This window comes from Aedes albopictus, chromosome 2 (assembly GCF_035046485.1).
Source record: "Aedes albopictus strain Foshan chromosome 2, AalbF5, whole genome shotgun sequence".
NCBI classification, from domain to species: Eukaryota; Metazoa; Arthropoda; class Insecta; order Diptera; family Culicidae; genus Aedes; species Aedes albopictus.
The window spans coordinates 297,389,310-297,414,578 of NC_085137.1; the positions used below are offsets into that span (position 1 = coordinate 297,389,310).

Genomic DNA, 25,269 nt, shown 5'->3' on the forward strand with positions numbered 1-25,269 from the left:
TATTCGAGTAGTTTCTACTCCGCTGCAGCCAGTCGTTTGTCGTCGTATTTTCGCATTTGCATCGCCCGAAAGTGGTTCCGGATGGTAGTGATATTTTCGTGAAAATCCCCAGTGGAATCCACTTTTTCCGTGAAAAGTGTAGCGAAAACCCGTTCAATCCCCCCGGGGGAAGATAATTGCGTGGAAATTGTGCGAAAGTTGTGCCTAGCGAACGCGAAAAAGCGAAGTGAAAAAAGTTCCCATTCGCCGTTCGCCGATTAGTGAGGAAGCAGAAAAAGGCCGAGCGCAACGAAATTGCCGTGCCGAAGAAAAAGAAAGGAGGACCGACCGAGAAACGAACAGAAGAGCGAAGAAGTAAGTACTCTGCCACCTTTTCATGCAATGTTAGGTACCTCGCATGATGAGGAGGCACTCCGCCCCGAATTTTGTGTTTGCTTTTTTGAATTCCTTCTTGGGGGGTGCCCTATTTGGTAGTTTCTGCATTAGACACTTCTTTATTGAAGTGCTTTCTATTGCAATGTGATTTCTCGTTAATTATTGGGTAAACTTTTAAGCCAATTTGTTTTAGCTATCTAGATGTTTTTTTTTTTAATATTTGTTTTTGTCAGGTTTTGGTTAGCACTTATGAAAATATGAGTAACGTACAAACGTTAGATTTAATTTTGTATTGTGTTATTGCGTCCCTTTTTGTTATATTATGCTTATGTATACTACAGATATCTGTCCCATGTGCATTTTGACTAATTTGAGTTTTTACAGTTAGTGGCCCTAGGCTTGGATTATATCTTCCAGGAAGCATTGTTTTCAGGCAAGTGGCCGATGTACTTTGCAGTAATGATTGGAATAGCTGAATGTATAATTGTATTTATTTTACGAAACGGTAACAGTTATACTGATCATGCTACTGCATAGTATATCGAACATTTGTCGAAGTCATTTATGTGCCAGGAAAATATAATTCCATGTTGATGAGAATATTACAAACTGAAGGAGGGTAATAGGGTAATAGGCCCAGTCAGACCCCTGAATGGGCAATGTGGGTTAGTGTATAGCAGAGGTTCCCAAACTTGTTGCTACCGCGGCGCCTTTTGAAATTTTCAAAATTTTCGCGGCGCACCAACAACTTTTTACAAAGAATTCTAATAATTTGAACACCTGCAGTTCAAAATTACAATAATAATGAAAAAAAGAAAAATTGCTTAAAGATTCGCAGAACTTAACACAAATTTTAGATTTCTGAAGGATTGCATTGAAAAACTTTTAATTTTTAAATAAAGTACCTAGATTACCAAATTTAAGGGAAAATAGATATAAAAATGAATTGTTCAGAACCTGCCAGAACGGCTGACAGTGACGGTGAAGGGTCATGTTTTTGTATTCGGTACTTAAAAAACTCAACTCAACAACTCAAAAAAAGCGGTTTCAGAATCATGCATGAAATCGACACATAGATTATCGCAGATTTTTCACGATAAGGGGCTACCAGTCTATAGGAGGAAATCTTAATCATAGAGACAAACTAACAAGTTATGATAGTGATGTAAGTAAAAATATCGTCCCGAAGTGTTTGACACAGCACGAAGACCTGGAGATTGACAGTACTTATAGATGATAGTATTAGGCGCTGTCCATAAACTACGTAGACTTTTTTCGGCCATCTCTGACCCCCCCTCTCCCCCCCTCGTAGACTTTTTTTCATACAAAATTTTTGAAATTTGTATGGATCGTAGACTTTGGCCAGACCCCCCCCCCGTCCCCCCCTAAGAGTCTACGTAGTTTATGGACAGGCCCTTATGGAAAGAACTTCAAAACAGTTTCTGGAAATACCTACTTTGAATAACAAGCTATTGATAAAATCGAAAACTAAGCCGAATCATAAAAAGTCCAACAATTTGAGAGACCTACAAAAATTTTCAAAATTTCGGATATATAAAAATTTTGTAAAAATCTAAATGTTTCATGAGGACATAATAAATTCCGGAAAACATTCGTAGACTGGAATATTTACTATTTAATTGAAAATTTTTGAAGAGGGAAACCCCTTTGAATGACTTTCTTTTGAAGTCTTCCACAAAAAAGCCAAAACATTGGTATCGAATACAAAAAAGGGTTTGATTTGACACTAGTTTTACAAAACAATACAAAAACAGCTAAAAATTCTGCCTTCAATAATAAGAGTTTGGCCTTGTGTTTTTTTTCCCAAGAGCCTGCGGCGCACCTGAGGCTGAGAGATGTTCACGGCGCACCAGGACGCCGCGGCGCACAGTTTGGGAAGCACTGGTGTATAGGAATGCCATTGAAGGTTTGTGATGTTCTCCGAGGCTTTCGAAATCCAACAGGGCGCGTCCCCGGGTTGCGGATAGGGGGAAAAGGGAGATTTTTCGCATTCGTACTGTAATCAGCCAATGTGATATTATCTCCTATGGTGTTGTAGTACGAATGAATGATCTCATTCTATGGGAATTCGAACCTTGTAATGTATTGTTTATTAACTCCAATTTGCTAAGTTTGACAAGGTTTTGAAGACAAACATGTGATGAGAGAATTGCCTAATAGGAAAGTCACATCAGCAAAGCTTTTACATATGCAAATGCTATCCATGGGGTCATGTAGCATTTAATATGTATGGCAATGACTGGTTCTTACCTAGGGGAGCATCCATTAAGTACGTCACGCTAAAATTGAGAATTTTCAACCCCCCTCCCCCCTTCGTACGGGTTTTTCCTATACCTAATACATTGCTTGTCACACTTTCACAAACCCCCTCCCCCCCCTAGGACCGTGACGTACTTAATGGATGGCCCCTAGCAGGGGTATGGTAAGTGGGGGCAGGATGGGTCACCTAAGAAATGGATCCCTATAACTTTCTGAATATAAATCGCATTTTTCTGTATTCTACCACGACTCTCAGATACACTAGTCAGTTATGATATAAGAGTATAAAAAGGTAATAAAGTTTGAAACCTGCTTCTTGATAAACAATTTTCAAAACATGACCCATCTTGCCCCACCTCATTTTAACGGGGGCAAGATGGGTCAGCTATAAGAAAACTCGATTTTCCTCCAACAAAAAATACTATATCTTCTAGTTTTTCTCTATACATCTAAGCTTCATAGACGTACAGATTACATGAAGAAAGTGTTGAAACATATCGGTAGATTACCCAAGTAACCATTAAGCCGTAAAAATGGCATTAAGTCGGCTCTGTAGTCGAATGTAGAACCTGGCTAACAGAGCTTATTGGTTCTATATCCTCTTATAGAGCTGCTCAAAAGCCACTTTTGGCGAATTATTCGGCTGATATTCGGCCAACTTTAAAATATCGTACCAAGTCTCTGGAGCGAAAGTTGTCAAAAGTGAGACAAAGAAAAAAGAAAAAAAAAATATTTTGTTTATCTTCTGTTCTTTTCTAACTTCCTTCGCTTCCATTGAAGTTGCTTTTTTGCTACTTCATCCAGATTCTAGCTGTTGTCCTCCGAGTTCCTGATCAAGTCCAAGTCCGTTGCCTTTCTCATCTGCTCCACCAATGCACCATGGGAATGGTGTGATGAAACTAGTACTTAAACCATGAAAAACAAAATAGTTTGGGCATTTCGAGGGTTGAAAATGATATGGGATGAGGATGATGCAGTGGTAAGGTTGGTAGTGACGAACGCAGGAATTGATGCAGGTGAAGCAATGTTTATATAAATGGTCGGGAAACGTTTCACAAGAAGAGGGAAACGAGCTGGAGTTTGTCTTGATTGAAAAAAAAAATGGAATAATCAAGATAACCAAATTCCATTATCTATTTAACAACACCATTCCGATAAACATGCCAACAACAAAAATAATCCCGTTTCGTCAATCCCGTCCGACATGGATGTTTAAAATGTATTGATCATGACCGACTCGAGTCTGTTTTGGTCGAAATCTATTTTGATTGATATAAACGTCATGTGCTCCAAGCCCTGTGACAGCACTGACAAACTTCTTTACAGCTTGTAGGCTTTATATAGGCTTACAGGGCCTAATTTAGTTCTTACTGGTTATAGTGCCTATAAGAATTAGGAATGCTTATATAGAGCTACTTAGCACTGAAAAGCTGTTTAATGGCCGTTATAATACTCAGAACAGTGCTTAGTGGTTACCTGGGTATTCTCAGAACTAGAAGATTTTTGTTCGGGTAACCATAAACGGAATTTGAAAACCTATATTTTTGAAGGAAAATTTAAAAAATATGTTCTCAAATTTTCAGTGCTCTCATCGCTTCGATAATGTAGGTCACAGAATAGCCTTTCCATGAAAAATAAAACATTTTCAAAAACTATGCAAACATATCGAAAAATTAGGGTGACCCATCTTGCCCCGTCTACACAATACACGTAGTTATATGGAATGTATAGCATAAGGAGTATAACGAAAAAATATTTTATTTTTTTCTGTGCGAGGAACGTATAGAATTTTCAAAACAATATACCACTTTTTTGTGTATCCCCGTCGTTCATTTGGGAAAATTATTGAAAGATTCAAAACATATATTGTGCGATTGAAAACGGTACTGACCCATCTTGCCCCCACATACCATACTACAAGATCACGCGGACAATTCGATTAAAGGCTTAATTAGGGATAATATATTTTCCGGAACTGAAGGAACATTTTTTTCGGGTGAATGGTGAGTCGGAGAGGGTAGAAGCATAGACTTAATACTAAGACATAAATGTCAGGAACAAATTCAGTTCGATTTCTGACGCCAGTTTTCCCCCTATGTTTCCCCCAGTAAAATCGCCCAACACTGGTTTTCTTAATGCGACGCTTTCAATGTCAGTTGGCTCCACCCGTTTTCATCAAAGCAAGACTGAGTTCGCCAATTTAGTGACCATGACAACGAGAAAGATTGCAGTGTCGACTGACAGATTGATTTTTACATATATTTAGCAACACCATATCTTCAAGCGTTGATAACCGTGTGGGTTAAACAAGAGCTCAGTGATCTCGACGTTTATGGTTCGATTCCAGTCTGCATAGTTGTACAATCTTTTTGCACGGATCATTTTGATAAGTTGTCTTCTCCTTATGGAATTCATAGACATAGGTAGACGATTTATGATATTTATTTTTTTAAATTTTGGATGTACCGTGAGGTCGCCATTCACCGCTCATTTAACGGCATTTTCGTAAAGTATATGACATAAAAAATCAACGTTTGCGAATATTGCACTTTAATTTAAGTTAGCAACTCAACAATTATGTTGTTATTATAGAAAAAATATAAAACAATTGTAAAATATGTTTGCAACCGATAAAATCAAAAATCAAATGTGTTATCTCTTGGCTCCTATTACCGCTCATGCATCCATTCACCGCTCATAATGGATCCATTCACCGCTCACTGGATTTTTTTTTCATGGAATCACAAAAACTATTCATTTACAAAAACAAAATAGCTCTTATTTACCAAAGTATTGATGATTCATGGCGTTCAGTTCATCCTGTTTTGTCAAAATGGAATCTTTAACGGGTTTTACCTGTTGGATATTTCTTCCGCTGTTTGCCCTGAACAGTTCCCATGTTGTCCTGCAGCGCAATGTGAGAAATATTTTTAGAGAACGTAATTTCAAGTACACCCATATAAAAACTTGGTGAAATGAAAGTTTTTTAATCTGGCAGCATGTTACATTCACTTTTGTTACGATACTTTACTAACATTTGATTATTTTTGTATGATTGACCCAAAATGAGCGGTGAATGGAGCATGAGCGGTGAATGGCGACCTCACGGTACTCCAATAATTTACTTCGCTAATTGTATCATAGGGTCCACGACTAGCGACGGTAATGGACGGATATAAGCGGATTGTTTTGGTTAGAAAATGAAATGTCATTCCCCCTGGAACAACCACACATGCCCGCTGGTTCCCGTTGGTCGAGTACCGGTCCAAACCCACCAATCCCGAGCTGCCTCGGCGGAAACATTCCAACCACAACGTAGTGTGGGTTAAGCCGTAAGGGCCAATGTTAACAAGAAAAGTCTGCAGCGCAATAAGCACCAATAAAAATGTCAAATCCACACTCACATACTACACTAAGAGTTTAATAAATGTTTGAGAATATGAACCATCTTAGTAGTATGTAGGCCGAGATGCTGTCCATGAGTTCGAAAGCTCTGATGTTACTGAGCTTGCCCCGGGAATAATTGGGAGCCGCTGTGGCTAAGAAGCAGCCTTGTAAATTTCGGGATCGACAGTGGTCTAATCATTTTGGGGCAACGGGATTTTCCTCTCGGATAATGTGTTTCACGAGAATTTTCGGGGGTAGCGGTAGGACGGGACTGACCTTTAGGAACCCACTTAAATATGATGCCCACAGGAAAAAAAATAACAAAACCCGCAGCAGCAAGTTTTTTATAAAAAAAAACGACTGGCGTCACAACAATTTCTCCAGTTTCATATTGATTGTTGGTAGAAGTTTCCGTTTGTTATAATTGACAAAATAAAAATCGGGCGTTTTTTCTTTCTATGACTTGCTTGGCATTTTGAGGATTATTGTTTTTTTTTTTGGTTTTGGAAGGTATACGATTCACTATTGAGCCTTAAAAATTATTTTGCATCTGAATAGCATTGATATTGTCAAGTCTGTACCAACACCCTAATCCCACACCAAAATACCCTTTTCCTATCCCATGGCGTTTATGTGGTCAGCAAAGACTATTCAGCCATTACCCTTCCTTATCATCGGCTTTGGACTGACTTGCGCTCTCATTGCCCCACCAAATGCTGCAAAATGAAAATGAATTGGCCATGCGCCGAAAACACCGAAAGGATTTTTCTTACAGGCGGAGATGTATGGGCGCTTGCGCGTACAAATTTTCGCACAACGCATAATAACAGGGCATATGATATGTGCATAGAATTTCGCTATATGCTAATGTCATTGAGATTTATATGAACTGTTTGTGGTATGATACTTATGGTGTGTAATTTGAAATGAACGTGTTTAACTGGGCTTATAATTTATATTACAGTCACTATTTAGGTACAGTCTGGCGAATAGAAAATCCTAAGAATTAGCAACTGGATTATTTACTGCCAACACTAGGAAGAGTTCAAGCTTTTGATTGACTTTGTGTTTTCAAAACATAAATTTATTATCTTTACGTATACAATAATCTCCTCGTATTCAAGCTCTCTCGAAATGTCAAGTTCAATTGGCTCCGATAGTTCTATCCGCCAGACTGTAATTTATATGATGTGTTTGATAGATGGCTCATAGAATTATACGAGTGCAAGTGGCCATTAAACGTTACTGATGTAAACAAAGTTTTACATCACTATCTGCACAATGATTTAAGTTCATAATGAAAAGTCTTAACTTGTTATGAATAGATAGAACAAGAACATCAATCAGATAAAGCCAAAAAATACAGCACATTTACATGAATCCTATTTTTCTTTTCCATGCAGTTTCAACCGCGATGGACAGCCCATGTGAATCAGAGAGTTCTCTCGATGGCGGAGCAATGCTTCCACCGAGTCCAGTGTCGCGGGAACAGCTACAGAAACGCATCGAAAGTTTGACTCAACAGAACAAGTAGGTTTTTTAGTACATTGATGAATTTTATTTTTTCTGTTAATCGCATTCATTTGTTTAGAGTGTTGAAGGTTGAGCTGGATACCTACAAAATTCGAGTGAAGGTAATTCAAGAGGAGAATCGGGCATTGCGACAAGCTTCAGTCATTATTGTGAGTATCTTGCTTTGATATAATCTTAAAAATTGTCATTATCAAAATTTTTGCAAATGTTTCAGCAAGCAAAAGCCGAACAAGAAGAGGAATACATTTCGAACACCTTGCTGAAAAAAATCCAAGCCCTCAAGAAAGAAAAAGAAACCCTTGCCCATCATTATGAGCGCGAGGAGGAATGTCTTACCAACGATCTGTCGCGTAAACTGGACCAGCTGCGACAGGAGAAATGCAAACTGGAACTCACCCTGGAGCAGGAACAGGAATGCCTAGTGAATAAACTGATGCGAAAGATCGAAAAACTCGAAGCGGAAACATCCGCCAAGCAGAATCATCTGGAGCAACTGCGCCGAGAGATGGTGGAATTGGAGAACACTCTCGAGCAAGAGCAGGAAGCACTGGTCAACAAGCTGTGGAAGCGAATGGACAAACTGGAAGCGGAGAAGCGCTCGCTGCAGATCAAGCTGGATCAGCCGGTGTCGGATCCAACCAGTCCGAAGTGAGTATTGCTTTTTTTAGGGGAACTGATAGGTGATTTTAGGTTGTATGCATATACAGTAATAAGGTATTTTTTACTTGCTAATCATGTGGTTGTTTTATTCGCTTTTTATCATATTCTATCTGGCTCCCGGTGGAACTTATTGGCCAGAATCTCTTCAACTTGGGCGGGGTACTTTTGGCATAAGGATGTTTGACATAAAAACTTTTTCAACAAACATTGAACTACAAGCGCTTTGCCTATAATTAAACGTCCTTCCTTACGCCATGTAAAGAAGCCCTATCCAAATGCATGCGACTCTTGTCTGATTATTTTTTTATTTTTGCAGAGAAATTAACCACCGCAACGAGAATGGTAACGACACTGCCTCGCAACTTACAGCTCACATTCAAAACCTCCGCTCGGAGGTGGACCAGTTGCGTAGCAACTTGGCAGCGGCTGCGAAAGAGAATCAGGAGAAATCTCAGCACTTTGCTCAAGAAGAGAAATGTATTCGCGATGAAAACAAGCGATTACAGCAAAAGCTCCAGCAAGAGGTGGAACGCCGTGAAGCTCTCTCTCGTCATCTGTCCGAGTCGGAATCGTCCCTGGAGTTCGAAGAGGAACGGCTATTCAACGAGAATGTGTCTGCTTTTGCTGCCGCTGGTGGCAGCAGCAATCGGCCCATCAGTCCCGGAGGATTGACTCGTTGTCACGCATGCGGCCAGCTGGTCAGCCGTCGAACCAGCGAACGATTTATCAAACCAGCGATTCCGATTGGGCTGAATACCTCGGCGCCAAATATGCTTCACCACAGTAGCGCCGGACCGGCTTCGTCGTGCCAGCCGGGGGGCAGCCATTTCCCAGTGATTTCGACTGGTGTCGGAACTGCCGGTGGCGGAGGAGGCATGGGTTCACTCAACAGTAGCATGTCATCGTCGTCGACACCTAACACTAGTAGCAACATTTCCTTCAGCGGAAATTCGTCCTTCGTACAGCCGGCCAGTCCAATGGATACCTCAATGTGTAAGGACTAAATATTGCCTCCCGAATACGAAAAAGGGAGCACACAAACACGTTACATATTATAACATATATACATAACGCTGATACATCCAGATGAACACGAGATGAATCATCTCCTAGTGCGGCCAACCAGCTCGCAACTATAAAGTTAAAAAGAAGAAAACGAGGATTAACCAGCAGAATTTACCGAAATCTAAGCTGAATGATCTAATTGTTAACTGATTCACACACTAGAAATGATAATGACTTCGTTGTTGAAAATTTGATGAAAAAAGCATCGGCGAAGCTTTGCCAATCTTCGATGAAATTAGGTAGGATGTTGTGGGACTGTTGGGCAGGTGGTCTTTTTTGTACACATTCCGTTATACCGTGAGGTTGCCATTTACCGCTCGTGCTCCACTCACCGCTCGTTTCATATGGTTTATATTCTAATCATATGAAACGAACGGTGAATGGCGACCTCACGGTAACTCAATCAGTTCAGATCAATGGACTTAAATTGTAGAACATGGCTAGATACTATGCGCATCTCACCGTGTTCAATAAAGTCAATAGGAAGCAATCAGTGAAGTACTAGATTGAAAGTAGTGAGCTGGATTTTTGTATGGTGAGAAGGTCAATTCTCCGTTTCTGCAATGAAATGGTGCAAACAGCGTGGGTTATACGGTTTCTTTCCTAATTTGATGCTGTTTGAGCAAAACTTTGGGTAACTGTGTTGTTAAAGTTGCAAGAAATAACTAATACAGCAACACAGTTACCCAAACTTTTGCTCAAATAGCATCAAATTACTCAAGAAATCATATAACCCACACTGTTTGTACCATTTCATTACAGAATTGAAGAACTGATCATCTCACCATACAAAAATCCAGCTCACTACTTTCAATCTAGTACTTCACTGATTGCTTCCTATTGGTATTAAAATTACTGAGTTGTAGTCTAAGAGGAAAGAGTTCAAAATAGGATCCCTGCCTACCTCGTCCAGGTGCTTTTGATCGAAACCACAGTACCGAAGTCAGTGATTCATTTTTAGTGTGTGTCATTTTAAGTATCCTATTATTTACCGATTAGTCAACTACGTACATATTATAACATTTACAAACGATTTAGAACTCAGCTACCGTTCATAAGGACCATCGAAATTGAGTGTGCTGCGTATTGAAACGACGAATAGATTGGAATGGAAAGACAAGCAAGAAGATTTAGTTCAATCGTTCATTGGAGTGCGAAGTCGTTGCTGATCGATTGCTGCAGGTAGACGACAAAGAAGAAGTGTAGAAGTTTGGTTAGTGCTTGTACTGCTGCTGTGAAACGTTTACACACCTATCTACTATTGAATGAAGAGTGTATTATCCCATTTTTAGGATTCACGCTACCTTTTTTTTGTTTATCGATAATGTTTAGAAGTGAACTTTTTTTTTCTTTTAATAAACAACAGATCCAAACGGAATTTGGAATGACTTGACTGTTATTTTAGCATTATTTGTTGCAAATCACGGTGCTGGATTTCAATATGCGCGCCATTGTAACTTTAGATTAAGTGTACGCGAGCGGTTTATTTTTCAAATGTCATTAAAAATTGGGTGGGTGACAATACACATTTCTGAATCGACGGTTCTGACAACTGTCAGAAACGCGTGGAAAGTGCTATGAAATGACAGGCATCAATCCAGTTTTGCTGAACGAATTCTGTTCCGTGTTCAGCAGTTCTAATGTTGTCAAGACATTGCCGAACTAGGTATCTAAAAGGGCCCCTACAGCCACAGCTTTAAAGGCGTGGGTATACATTAAGACCATGCTGAGGGTAACGGGTTCGATTCCCGGTCGGTCCAGGAACTTTTCGTAAAGAAAATTTCTTAGACTTCCTTGGGCATAGAGTATCTTCGTGCCTGCCACACGATATACAATCATAGACAGAGGGAGCTCTCAGTTAATAATTGTGGAAGTGTTCATAGAACACTGAGCACCAAAGTGAGAAGCAGGCTTTGTCTCAGTGGGGAACTTACATCAAGAATAAGAAAAAAATCCAAAATCAAGCACATTAGACACTATCTCACTCCTAGGTGGAATTGTCACATGATTATGAGTATTGCTTTGCAAAAAAGCACTTCTACATAATAAACAACCTCTAAAACCAATTCTTTAGGTTCAAATTGATTAAGATTCATTGTAGCACGATTGTAACAGAATAACTGAATAGCACCAAAAGTCACGGAAAGTTAAGAGACGGCAAAGTGTCGCTCCTAGTGTCGCTCTTCGTGAAATATGACTTTATGTCAGATATACACAGTTATTACCGGTTAGATCTGCCTGGATACATATAATGCAAGAGTTGGAACACTAGCGTGGTATTATAAATCATAAAAGTATTCAGAAACTCAAACACAAACAGTGAATTTTTATATGAGTTCAAAAGGAGTACATATTGTAGTTTCATCCCTAGTTTTACTAACGTTTGAAAAATAAACTGCTGCTTCTCTTGAATAGGGTGATTCAGGTAATTTGGACAGACCGTTACGCGTATATATTTTGGACACTTCCATTTGATTTTGCCGTAAATGTCCAAAATATAACGCGTAACTGTCTGCCCAAAATACCTGAATTCCCCTATGTACCAATATTTACTTTCAGGCTGAATAGAGCGAGCCTTATGAACCCAGAATGATATCTCCAGGAAGGTAAAACGGCTGGGGAAAATAAAATGCAAAGTTTTAAGTTATTAACAGCACAACTCTTAAAATGTTTTCTACACTCAAATTTTGTGAAATTGATTTATACTTTACGTATTATTGTGACTAGACAGCGCTATACAAATCCGTTGTTTCAATTTACCCCGACAGTTTCAACTTCCCCGAGCCAGACAACTTATGCGCGATATTATTCCATTCACTTCTAAACATCCTTTCGAAAAGAGATCTGCCGCGCAATGATTTGTTGTCACAATTACACCGTTCTCGTACTAAAACATTAACCAAACAGTGGAATCACATTGAAACTATTATTACCTACTAATAGTTGAATTTTTACAATGTTGTTAGTTATTGTAACCTTGAGATGAATCATAGTGAAAACAAAATCTACGTTGGACGAACGGAACGAGCGGTTGGATTCCGCGTATAAAAGAACATTGGTTGGGAACGAAATACAAATGAAGCTTACAAAACGACACAGTTGTAAACAGGAAAAGAAACCTAGAATTGAAACATGAAAGTACTTATATAAAACACTCATACCACACGAATACAACACTTCAATCCTTTTTTATATCAAAATCTAAAACTACAAAAAAAAAACTCGCATTCGCTTACAACACACAGGAGCCGTAGTCGAAATTGAATGATGGTAAATGTATCAAAGTAAGCACATAGGTATTGCAATCTTGCATCGCATGGCCACCAACGAGTGATGTAAACACAAAACAGAAACATAGTCATATTAAACATGCAAACACAATAGGCGCATGCTAATTTCAAATCAATCCTACAGAGGGATCGCCATCGCAGCATCGGATTTATAATGTAGTTCAATAGATAGCATATTATTGTTGATCAAACTGAAACAACCGCAGAAGAGTACGCAAATCTTCATCTCTCTTTCACAAGTTCACGACATTCAGTCAGAGTCGTTCACAGTCCAAAAACTAGTGAAGAAACAAACGAAGAAGTCCGAAAATAATAACTTCTGCGACTATCGTCAACTGTAAGAATGTAGCTTTTTCAAACGACCTGATAGTAGGTACACGATTGCCGCAGTTTGAGTAGTATAACAGCAAACAAAAATACATAGTCAGGAACCTCTTTTGCTTAGCCAATCCCAAATTTATGTTTTGAAAAAGACCATTTCTTCGGAAAGTCATCTGATTATACAACTCGTATGTATGGAATGTATGAGAACCCACTGATAAACGGTTTTAAACCAACAATGTCGGTCCCTTCTCTGGAGTCTGTAAACTTTATAGCTCAACAAGATGTTCTGCTGTTTTTACTAGCAAGCAACGTGTTTCGTCCGTCAGCTTATGCTTTATAATTATTATTCTGATTATACCTATTATTTTATTTTATTTTACTATACAGGATCATTGATTAATAAATTATCGTAATAAACGTTATGTGCCGTGTGTCTCCAACTAATGGAAATGTCAGAGAAATCATCAAGTAGGGAAGGATTCTTGGAATGATTATACATCACAGATAAACGATAAACACAAGATTGAGTTTAAATAAGGGCGGAAGTCACGGCATAAATATCACAAGGCAGGCTATAGCTATAGCCTATAGTATAATATAGTAACCTATGTAAACATACTGTTTGCGAACAACCGTCCAGTTGACCCCAAGTTGCGCTATCTTTGGATACATTTTGGATGTAAACATGTAACGTCATTTTAATCGTTCTTCACATGATCAAATTGATGTGGAGTAAATACTAGATCGCCTCTGAACGATTTGAATTGCGTCATCAAAAACTGTCAGTTTTCCGGAAGATATATCACCTTTTAAATGTTGTACACTGTAGGCGAAAGTAACATGATCGATTTATCTGCATCGACCCTCTCTTCTTCAAATTAAAGTTATAAGATGCAAGCACAGGCAAACAGACGTAACACTCTGATTATTAGTTGAAATGAAGGATTAATGAAGGATTCTGAGCCACTAGGCAAACAGAAAAAACGTGATGTACTCCATACCATGTGGGACAGACGACAACAAGGAATACATAGGGCAAACGAAGAGGATGTTGGAAGTGAGGGTTGCGGAGCACCAAAACGACTGTAGGAAGAGAAATCCAAAGTCTGGCTTAGCAGTCCACATGATGGAGGAAGGACATGTGTTCGACTTCAACAAAACACGAATAAATGTCAGAGAAATCATCAAGTAGGGAAGGATTCTTGGAAACATTATTCATCAGAGATAAAGCTTAGTTTCTTGTTGCCAAGTAGAGCGCTAAAGTAAAATTTCACCTTTTTCCGCAAGTAATTTTGACAACTGATCCAGTATGGGGAGAAACGTCACTTTTCCTTAAATCCTTACGGAATAATAGCGCGGACTATTTTTCCCAGTGGGGTGACACGGCTGTCAAACTCGGTACATCGCCGCTCCACCCAACATCATTTTTGGTACGGCGCGTTTTGGTACCCACTTTCTGGTCGGTTTACCCTAACTTGCTCCTGATTTTCGGGTGTGTGGCTCGTGTGTTGCTAGTGCTTATTTCAGAAATTACACATTTCAAACGAAATCGTTGTTTTTGCTGATTGTTTCTCTTTCCTTATCACTTTGCACGATATGATATGTAGCAGCGAAGCAGTGTCGTTGTTTTCAGCGCAGTTTTTCCATGAATTAAGCAATCAAAACAAAAACATTGGACGCCATGTTGAATTGAATGCTGGGTAGATGATTCTGGCCCTTCGTCATCCCCCTGATTTTTCCGCAAGGAAAAGTGACAGCTCCATTTGATTCGCACGGGAGGCGTTACGAGTGTTACACTTTTTTTCCTTACTTGCCATCTGCGAACTGCACAAGTAATTTTGAAGCGGAATCATTACTTGACCATTACTTGTCCTATCTTTTTGCACAGTACGTACGAAGTGGAAACTAGCCATAAACGATAAACTACTCTAGATTGAGTTTAAACATTAGGGCGAAAGTAACATGACCGATTTATCTTTATCGACACTCTCTTCTTTAAATTAAATTTATAAGACGCAAGCACAGACAAACAGATGTAACACTCTGATTATTCCCATTGTACATCGATTGAGGGGTATAATTGGGATCTTTAGGGGTATCCAGATTATTTTATAATCGGAATCTCCTATGGTGCCCGGAAACTATTTTTTTAATGCATTTAAAATTTGTATGTGCGTGTTTTTTTATTCGGAGTGAACTGTCATTTCATTGAATGAACTGTCATTCTATCCACGAAAATTAAAACTGTTCTATTTATTTTGCACCAAATTGGTGTCGGAATAACCGTGGGGTGCCCTAATTGGCTTCTTTAGCTGTGTTGAGATAATTCCATATTCTGAATCTGCATGCGAAACTGAGCCGAAATCCAAATTTTCATGCATTTTGGTGCCCGGGAACCTATTTAAAATTCAATTTGAAGTTTGTATGGGAGCGATTTGTCGGATCACCCCTCGTCGCATTTTGTACTGGGTGGAGCTGTCAAACAGTTACCCAGCTGTCAAAAGGTGATTTCAAAAAATCTCTTTGAAATTGATTTTAGGTACCAAAATAAAGTTCTAAAAATCTGGAAAAAATCATAGTGGCACAGAAAAAGGTGCTCTTTCGTATAAAATCAAAAAATCGATACATTTTTCTTAATTTAAAACCCCAATTTCGCACGGGTCCTAATTTCACTCATTCATAATACATATTTATAGATCATTATCATAAAACTAATTGTGCAATTATTATTATTAGCTTTATTTACGAGGCTTTCAGCCCTAGGCTTTCAGCCCGAGGCGAACCAGGTAATTGTGCAATTGTCCAAATTTCACTTCAGCCATAGGGTATTGTACCATTGGGCAGGTGTACCTATTTTGGGCACTTGTCGCTATAACAAAGTCAATTTCAAACCGATTGATTTGAATTTTTGTACAGAGTTAGATACACTGTACGTGCCTAACTCTGGACAAAATTTCAAATCAATCGGATTGAAATTGACTTAGTTATAGCGGCAAGTGCCCAAAATAGGTACACCTGCCCAAATGGTACAAGACCCTATATATAGTGTAATTTGGACAATTCAACAATTAGTTCTATGATTATGATCTCTCAATATTATCAGTGAGCGAAATTTGGACCCGTGTGAAATTAGGGCACCCCACGGTAACTTCATTGCGTTAACCCTTTATAAGGCAGAGAAAACTAGAAGAGTTGTCAACGCATACTATTATGGAAATGATTATTGATAGCAGAGTAAACTCGACTGATCGGTTAGAGGAGCGAACAAAGAATGATTTATTTCTACATATAAAAAGCAAGGCTTACTATGCTAACATCCCCCCTTAAGCCTAAATTCGTAAACCCCAAGTTTCGTCTTATCTTCAATGTGCTTCGGACCCGCTAATGGTTTTGTAAGGATGTCCGCCGCCTGAAGATCTGACGCCACGTATTCCAACTTGATGGTTTTAGCTTCGACCTGTTCCCGGACATAGTGGTGCCTGATGTCGATGTGCTTGCTACGTGCTGAGTAGCCAACTTCACGCTCCGCCAAGTTGATAGCGCTCTTGTTGTCACAATGAATCACCAAAGCATCGTTCGTTCCATGGAGATCGAATAAGAAACCTTTCCACCACATGGCCTCTTGCGTTGCAGTTGACAGAGCCATGTATTCTGCCTCGGTGGTCGATAGTGCAACGGTAGATTGTCGCTTCGAGTTCCAGCTAACAGCTCCACCGTTCTGCAGGAAAACATATCCGCTGACCGACCGTCGTGTATCGGGATCGTTTCCCCAATCTGCGTCGCTGTAGCCGTAGAGTCTCGTGTCCCTGGCTCGTGTGTACGTTAGCTTTTCGTGCTTCGTACCCCTTAGGTACCGCAGTATTCGCTTAGCCGCCGTCCAGTGTGCGGAACCAGGATTACTGCAATAACTGCTGACCAAACTTACCGCATGGCTAATGTCCGGTCTTGAACACTGCGCAATGAATTGAAGTCCACCGACTAACTCTCGGAATGGAACATCTTTCATCTTCTCCTTTTCTTCTTCATTTGCAGGACACATTTCCTTCGTGAGCCGCTGGTTCACATCCAGAGGAGTAGGAGCATTATTACAGTCGATCATGTTGAACTTCTTCAACAGCTGGTCGATATAGTGTTCCTGGTCGATTGCCACTGCGCCGTCCAATCTGGTCACCCGCAGCCCTAACACCTGTTTAACTGGTCCCAAGTCCTTCATCTCGAATTCGGCGCTTAGCTGCTGCTTGATACTGGCCACCAACCGCTGATCGTTCGAAAGAATGAGGAAATCGTCCACGTATATTGCAATAATGACGAGCTTTCCTGCAACGATCCGATGGTAGACGCAGCTATCGAACTTTGACCGCTTGAACCCCATCTGCTTGAGTTTCGTGTCCAACTTCCGGTTCCATACTCTGCTGGCTTGCTTCAGGCCGTACAGAGCTTTCTGTAGCTTGCAGACTTTCGATGGTGCCCTGTCATCACGGAACCCTTCTGGCTGCTTTATGAATATCTCCTCGTCATCCAAGTCGCCCTGCAGGAATGCAGTCACTGCGTCCATTTGGTGCACTTCGAGGTCCAGCTTCGCCGCCAATGCAAGGAGGTAACGCACTGTTGCATAACGGACGACGGGGGAGTATGTGTCCTGGTAGTCCACGCCCTTGACCTGCGAATAGCCCTTGATCACCAGTCGCGCCTTATATCGTTCGATGGAGCCATCTGCGTTCGTCTTGATTTTGAAGACCCACTTGTTCTTCAACGCCTTCCGTCCTGGAGGTAGATTGACCAGACGCCATGTATCGTTGTCGCTCAACGCACGGATCTCACTCTCCATCGCGTTAACCCATCGATCACCGTCAGGTCGGTCCAACGCTTCTTCAACGGTTTCTGGCTCATCTCGACTCTGTGAACAACATGCCTCGGAAAGTTTGCTGTTTGTTACGGATGCGAAAGGATACTTGCCTGTGACTGAGCGCTCCCAGTCACTGTGCTCAGAAATTTGTTGCAGACCAACATCTTCTTCTTTGGGATGTGACGGGAGCGCGATGCTTCTTGAAAGCCGCTGGCATCGTCCCGCTTGGCTGCCACAATCCTGTGAAGAGACAAGTTTCTGAGGCAGGACACTGTATGTGACCTTATAATCAGAATACTTGCCTGGTCGATGGCGCTCCCTCTCGCTGCGCCTCGGAGTAGGATGAACACTGTCTCGAGTTGGATGCGGAGGGAGCGCAGACGGTTGAACTGCTTCTTCCCCCAAACAACTTGCTTCCAAATCTTCAACTGCTTCCGGCTCCAGTTCCGTATCCGTGTCTTCGACGACCTCAGCTGGTTCGGTCTGAACCGAGTCGTTCGCTTCATCACTCTGGACGATCGCACCGGTATCTTCACAATAGGGTGCCACTTCCGCTTCAGCATGGCCGGCTTGGCAGGCCTCCGATAGTATAATGATGTCCCGGCTAACGAAAACTTGTTTTGTCACCGGATTAAACACTCTGTACCCCTTGGTATATTCCGCGTAGCCAACCAGAACGCAGGGAATGGATTTTGCGTCCCACTTCTTCCTCTTCTCCTTGGGTACGTATGCCATCACTTTAGACCCAAAAACTCGAAGATGGGATAGATTCGGTCGCTTACCGAAAAACATTTCCAATGGTGTTGCCGGGCTGCCCTTGGTCGGAGATCGATTGGCAAGGTACACTGCCGTGGATGCAGCCTCTGCCCAAAAACGTTTATCGAGCCCCGAGTCTGCCAGCAAACATCGTGCCTTCTCCTCAATCGTACGATTCATCCGCTCTGACGAACCATTTTGCTGCGGGTTGTACGGTACTGTCCGCTCGTGCCGTATTCCGCTCTTCTTCAGGAAATCTTGAAACTGCTGGCCTAGATACTCCAATCCATTATCAGTTCTCAAGCATTTGATTTTCTTTCCAGATTGATTTTCGACGTGGGCCATAAATTCTTGAAATGCACTGAATGCATCGGCCTTTGATTTCAGAAAGTACGCAAACGTCATCTTGGTAGCATCGTCGATGAAGGTGATCCAGTACTTGCTGCCGCCGTGAGACGACTTCTCCATCGGTCCACACAGGTCTGAGTGGATTAACTCCAGCACATCCTTCGCCCGAGCTCCACTCGATTTGAATGGTTGCTTTCGATGCTTCCCTTCGGCACATGGCACACAGCTCGGCATCGTCGATCCGTGGACTTCGATACCACTAGCCATCGTGGTCAACCGCTTGACGCTGTCGATGTTGAGGTGCGCCAACCGCCGATGCCACAGTTCCAGGTTGCCACACGGTTGTGCAACAAACGATTCATTCCGCTCAACAAGATCCAGCTTGTACAGACCATCCATCTGTTTCGCTGTGGCAATGACGTCGCCTGTTGACTCGTGTTCAACTTCACACGCTTTGGAGGTAAACGTGACCCGATACCCTTTCTTGCAAATCTCGCTCACAGACAAGAGGTTCAGTGCGAGATCTGGAACACATAAAACGTTAGCGATATCGAGATCGGTGTACGTACCTTCTACACTGGCGGTAAGCTTCACGCTTCCAACTGCCGCCACTGGGATCTCCGCTGCATTGGCCACGTAAATGGATTCGGATGACTTCTTAACCTCGTGGAGGGCCGACTGCGATCGGCACATGTGACGTCCTGCCCCAGAATCTATGATCCAGCTCTCCGTCTGCTGCACCGGCTTATGCAGTGCCAGTAACGCCGCCTGCTTGTGACGACCAGAGCCTCCGACGGCCTTCGACTTCTGTGGACAATCGGATGCGAAATGACCTACCTTCTCGCACTTGAAGCAGCGTAGGTTTGACTTCTCCTTCTTGTTTTTCTTGTTGCGTGCCAGCAACGCTCCGGCAGAATGTCCTGATCGTTCGTCTCTTTCACACGTCACGTCTTGCAGGATCTTCGACTTGACTACATCCGCCGTTAATTGGACTCCAGACGCGTCAAGCCCCATGATCATGGGTTCATACCGCCTCGGTAAACCCATCAGCAGGATCAGCGAAAGCCACTCGTCGTCCAACTTGAACCCGATTTCTTCGAGCTTGTGGCTTGTGGACATTATCTCGTCCACGTACTCTTCCACCGACGAACAATCTTCCAGCTCCAATCGTGTCAGTTTGCGTAGCAGGTTGATCTTCCGTGTCCTGCCGCACTCCTGGAATGCCGTCTTCAAACTTGTCCATGCTTCCTGCGCCGTCTTTGCCTTCTGAACCAGGCTGTAATTATACGGTTCGATGCTGAGGCAAATAGTCGCGAGAGCTCGCTCCGACAGATCCGCGTTCACCTCGGTACCCTCTGGAGGGTCCACCGTTCGCCACGTTCCTTCGCGGATCATTACCATCCTCATGGCAAACGCCCACGAAACGTAGCTTTCGCGTCCTTTCAATTTTTCCACCGGTATGAGAGACATACCACCGCCTGGAAGCCTCGGAGCAACATCCGCTTGTCCTCCGCCGGGTTGGTGTCCACCGCTTCCGCGAGCTTCTTCACTTCGTCTTCCGTTACCATCGTGTCCGCTTCTGGCTTGGTTCCCGCTTCCGTTTTGGTTACCACCGCCTCCGGAACGCCTGGTTTTATTTCTTCCGTCTTGAAACATCTTCTATATCTCGAGCGTGAAAAAATCTTGAAGCGAAAAAAATTTTCTTCGGCTTGTTGATCGGCCGTTTCTATGGTTACTCGTACTACGGCCCATAACCTGATAGCAGAGTAAACTCGACTGATCGGTTAGAGGAGCGAACAAAGAATGATTTATTTCTACATATAAAAAGCAAGGCTTACTATGCTAACAATTATATACATGATTACATGTACAAAACAATTTTTGTTTGAAAGAAACTCTCAAAAATCTAGGTGGCAATATAGTTGCCACTGCCCGTTAAGCCCAAAAACGCTGGTGGCAATATAGTTGCCACTGCCCGTTTACCCCAAAATTGAGCTTTTGAGGTGGCAATATAGTTGCCACTGCCCGTTTAGGCCACCAGCGCTGGTGGCAATATACTTGCCACTGCCCGTTTGGGGTACTTTTCTTCTTTTGACTTCGACAAAAAGCCGGTAAAGAGATTTTAGAGGGGATCAGGGCTTAACCCATAATATAAACTGTGTAGTTAAGCTCATGTCAACCCATAATTTGATTATTTCTTAAAATATTTACAAAATCTATAATTTTACAATAAGTTTGAGCTAATTTTCTTCACGCAGTCAAATTTAGCCATTTTTGAGACTACAAATGGCTCCCAAATTGTTGTTTAAGCATTGTTTGGTACTAAAAAAATGCCAGGCGTTGTTAGTAATCCCAATTTTGCGTAAACATAAAAAAAAGTTTGAAATATATCGTTATAAAACAGAAAAAAATACAAACAGTAGGTGGCAATATAGTTGCCACTGCCTTATAAAGGGTTAATCTTCACGTACCCGACCCCCGACAACTCATTTTCAAAATACTGGCATTTCGTCAATTTTCATCCGATTTTTTTGAAGTCGCTCTCAATCGATCATAAATTGGTGCAAGTTTATTACACTCAAGTGGCCATGAAAGATCCGGAACCATTCCGGAGATCTTTCGGATTGTACTGGGGTCAGGGGGTGCCTAATGGGTCTGTTTTGCCCTTGGGGCAAGACACTGTGCTGGAGAGTACATTTTCCTTCACAGAGTTGCTCAGAATTTCTCCGGATTGCTCCCGTTTGTACTTGGGTGTTGCCTGATTTATCGCAAAATCAGTCGCTATTTTTCAGCCATAACTCAAATTGAATGTACATTGACGGCAGTCTTCCCAAAAACACGAGCCGCGTTGAGCCTGAGCTCAATTTTGCAAGTGCGCGTTCATCCCGAGCGCGCATTCTCTCTCATGTTCGTGTTTGTCGAGAGCATCGAGCAGGCAAGGAAAAAATGAACACGGCGCGCTCGAGCTCAGGCTCGAGCTCAAGCGCAAAACTCAGGCTCAAGCCTAGTGTTTAAGCTGTGTGTGCGAGCCTACTAGCCAACTTGTGTTTGTCGTTCTTCGGCAGGCGGTGCGCGGTGGCAAAGCTAGGTGGGTTGCCGTTGCCTGCGTGACACCGGTGTGCGGTTTCTCAAGTGATCGAGAACAATGTTTACTATTTTTTAGTGACTAAATTTGATATGCCGCAGTTGATTCCTGGGTTTGTTGCTGTTGCTCTTTGGCCGCATGGCTTTCACACTGCCGCCGATTACCATGCCGACACAGTAAGGCTTACAATATCATCACCATGATCTTATCTAAATACACCATTACATGGACACAATATAGGCCTTTTCAAGAGCAAATTTTCAATACGTCCTAAGTAACAAAATAAACAAAAATGAGGTTTTTGGATATTTTAATACCTTATAACCTGCTTTATGCTGTGTAGCAAAATCACAATTCAATAGTAGATAGATTTTTTTTAAATTGAAAAAAATAAACTGACCTAAGTAACAAAGTGAGCACTTTCCATATGTGTCGCTTTGTCGATGCAATGACTTATGTAACGCACGTAACTCCCAACTGACGTAAGTACGCTGTCAAAACGTCCTAACTAACAAAATCATGTAAACACGATTCAAAGGTGTTTACGACAAAGCAGCAATATTATTCCCCCAAACAATTTTAATTGTTTTTTTGTAATTTGAACGTTTTATTTTCAATTATAACCGTTTAGTTTATACGGTTTAAATCGGCCAATGAAACAGTTCGAATACCAGCGTTGTCTGAACTTGCTAAAAAAGGTGAGAGTTGATGATCGTGACTGCAATTTTAAGACGAAATTTCAACGTATTTTTTCTCTAACGCAGATTCTACTAAATATTCTACGTCCAGCCAGTGATGTAGGTCAATGTTTTTTGGACCTGGTTCTTGATCGGTTGGTGGTGCAGCGACTTGACCTGAGTACGGTGATGACCGTCAGTGGAACGGCCTAGCAGCAGTTCCATTTCCAAATCTTGACGCCGACAAGATTATGCATTACTCAGGTCAATTATTCGGCGTTCACCGTGCACCGGATAACCATCTGGATAGACATCACAACCGGGATCCAACGCGAAGTTTGGGAGCGGTCGGTGTTCGGCAAAAAACGCTCGAGATTATGGGATCCAAGTTCTACGAACGTTTCACGGGAAATTGCCATCGGAATTTGGTGGTCTGGTTCCAACAAGTTCAAACGAGAACGAGACGGAGCTGGTCAGGGGGGTAAAGCTCAATTCTCCACAAGCGGAGAATCGGGCGCTGATCAAGAACTAGATGTTGACCCGAAAGTCCTACGCCACCGAAATGGGTTCCAGCTTTGCGCCACTGGTGGAGTATCGGCCAATAAATCTATCTAAGAGCACCTTTAACGGTGCGCTTCTATACCTCGTTTACCTCCGACGTATCAAACACGCTGATGTACACCTTGCAGACAACGGAAGCAGCTCTGATCGGAGCTGCCTATCTTGAGTACGTCCTGGAGGTTGGAAGCTATGTATTATGTACTTAAATCGTATTTTGTGTACTGTACATCCTGAGACAAGACCAGACATATCTGTCTAGTGAATACAGGTTAAATTATGCAAGCTTTCTTTCCTTCCTACGAACCAGACGAACCAGACTTAAGAACCGAGCTTAGTGCCGAACAAACTACGAATCGCTAATTAAACTGTTACTTAGTAGAAATAAATTTTCCAGAAATAGATGGAATCAAACGGTCTTGTGAGTTTACTTTCTACGTCCACCACGTCCCTTGAGCTCCCATTCAGAAAAATATATTGGCAACATGATGGGTCAGTGCCGTAGTATTACGGTATTACAGGGTCAAGTGCCCCACACAATGCATACGTTTGCATGTGCGTGACAGTTGTTTGACATATTTCCCATAGTATGTATAAAGCTCCACGGAACGGACGCTATTTGTTCCAGGCTTAATGGTTACTTCATATACACCGTGTTTATGCATGCATTACGACTTGAACAGCATGGTTACTTGAGTAGTTTATAAGAGATCCTTGCAAATTGTATACTTGGTTATTTTCTACCCAACCTGACCCAGCCATGTCTGTATCCATGTATGTACCCATCAAAAAATTAAGAAAATTTTAATCTCATAAGTAGTGTCTAATCAGCAGTAGTAGCATTCACGATTGCACCTTTCGTTCTAGGTACCTAATCTGTTAGATTCTTAGTTCTATTAGTATGGTATTAGGGTGGGGCGGGGCAAGATGGGTCACCTAAGGATGGATCACCATAACTTTGTAAAAACAAATCGTATTGGTTTGTATTCGTCCCTTACTCTTTAATACACTAGTTAGCTATGCTAAAAGTCGATAAAAGTTCAATAAATACAAAATATGATGCTAAACAAGCAGTTTTAAAAAGTGATCGATTTTGCGCCGTGAAAAAAGTACGGGGCAAGATGGGTCACCTTTTAAGTAATTTACATTTTCTCAATGAAAAACGTCAAAATATAAGATTTGTTCCGCATTCATATATGCTCCATATCCATACTGAGTAAACACGAGCTACTAGTAAACATTTTATAAATGTATTTGGAATATATAAAACTTTACGATTTGAGTGGTCCTAAGGCGACTTGCAAATCGATGTTTTCACTAAAAAATTATCATAATTTTATGTTATAATTTTGAGCATTCATTCCGCTTGATTGAAGTCAATTATGAGATAGTCTTGTAATAAAAAATAAATAACTTTTGAATGCTCCAAAAATACGTTCAAAATTGAAGGTGACCCATCTTGCCCCGCGACCGTTTATATGGAGATTATATGGAATGTATCGCATAAGAAAAATGGCTAAAAACCATTTAATTTTTTATTTCCAATGAGAGTGAATAATTTTTCAATCAATGCCCCAAACTTTTGTATATTCATGCTAGTCATCTAACAAAATTATTAACAAAATCAAAACATGAGTAATGCGCTCGAAAATGGCACTGACCCATCTTGCCCCGCGACCCATCTTGCCCCGCCCCACCCTATGTGATCATAGGATTACAGGTCAGAGACTAAGCAATCTTGATTTTTTTAACTTCTATTTCATTACATATTTACCAACGGTAGCACTAACATTCTTACTCGATTCCTTATAAACTAAGGCACGTCAAAAATTAAAATACTTTCCCTGCTCGGTCAAATGTGCTCCTCTCACGTAATGCTATTACCACAGACGAATTTATACAGACGTAAGAGTGCGGTACAAACTACCTAAAAATTTCGGTACCATGTTTTCTTCTTTTTGCTTTTTCAAAAGTTCACCGAGGGGGCTAGGGATTACCATTTTGCGGTGGTTTTTACGCATTGGTTTGCCCCTCTCACAAGGTTTTGACAGTTTTCGCACTGATTTCGCCGCGCCGAAACTTGTT

At 41.4% G+C, this 25,269-nt stretch overlaps 1 protein-coding gene across 2 annotated transcripts; it reads left to right on the forward strand.

Annotated features, from left to right (window-relative positions):
- Window positions 1–6: 6 nt before the first annotated feature.
- On the forward strand, window positions 7–13,336 carry LOC109430625 (coiled-coil domain-containing protein 6). Of its 2 annotated transcripts, XM_029879661.2 has the most exons (6): window positions 7–354; window positions 7,446–7,572; window positions 7,634–7,724; window positions 7,790–8,223; window positions 8,552–9,228; window positions 10,339–13,336. In XM_029879661.2, coding segments are annotated over exons 2-6 (1,320 nt in total). In that variant the 5' UTR covers window positions 7–354; window positions 7,446–7,456; the 3' UTR covers window positions 10,341–13,336. The 2 variants fall into 2 exon arrangements, with proteins under 2 accessions (XP_029735521.1, XP_019562257.2); XM_019706712.3 differs by lacking the exon at window positions 10,339–13,336 and having other exon boundaries at window positions 8–354; window positions 8,552–9,320.
- The last annotated feature ends 11,933 nt before the right edge of the window (window positions 13,337–25,269 follow it).

Coding starts and splice junctions, on each gene's coding strand:
- LOC109430625 (XM_019706712.3), top strand. CDS start 7,457: ATGGACAGCCCATGTGAATCAGAGAGTTCTCTCGATGGCGGAGCAATG. Junction 7,573..7,633: donor AGTTTGACTCAACAGAACAA/GTAGGTTTTTTA, acceptor TCATTTGTTTAG/AGTGTTGAAGGTTGAGCTGG. Junction 8,224..8,551: donor TCGGATCCAACCAGTCCGAA/GTGAGTATTGCT, acceptor TTATTTTTGCAG/AGAAATTAACCACCGCAACG.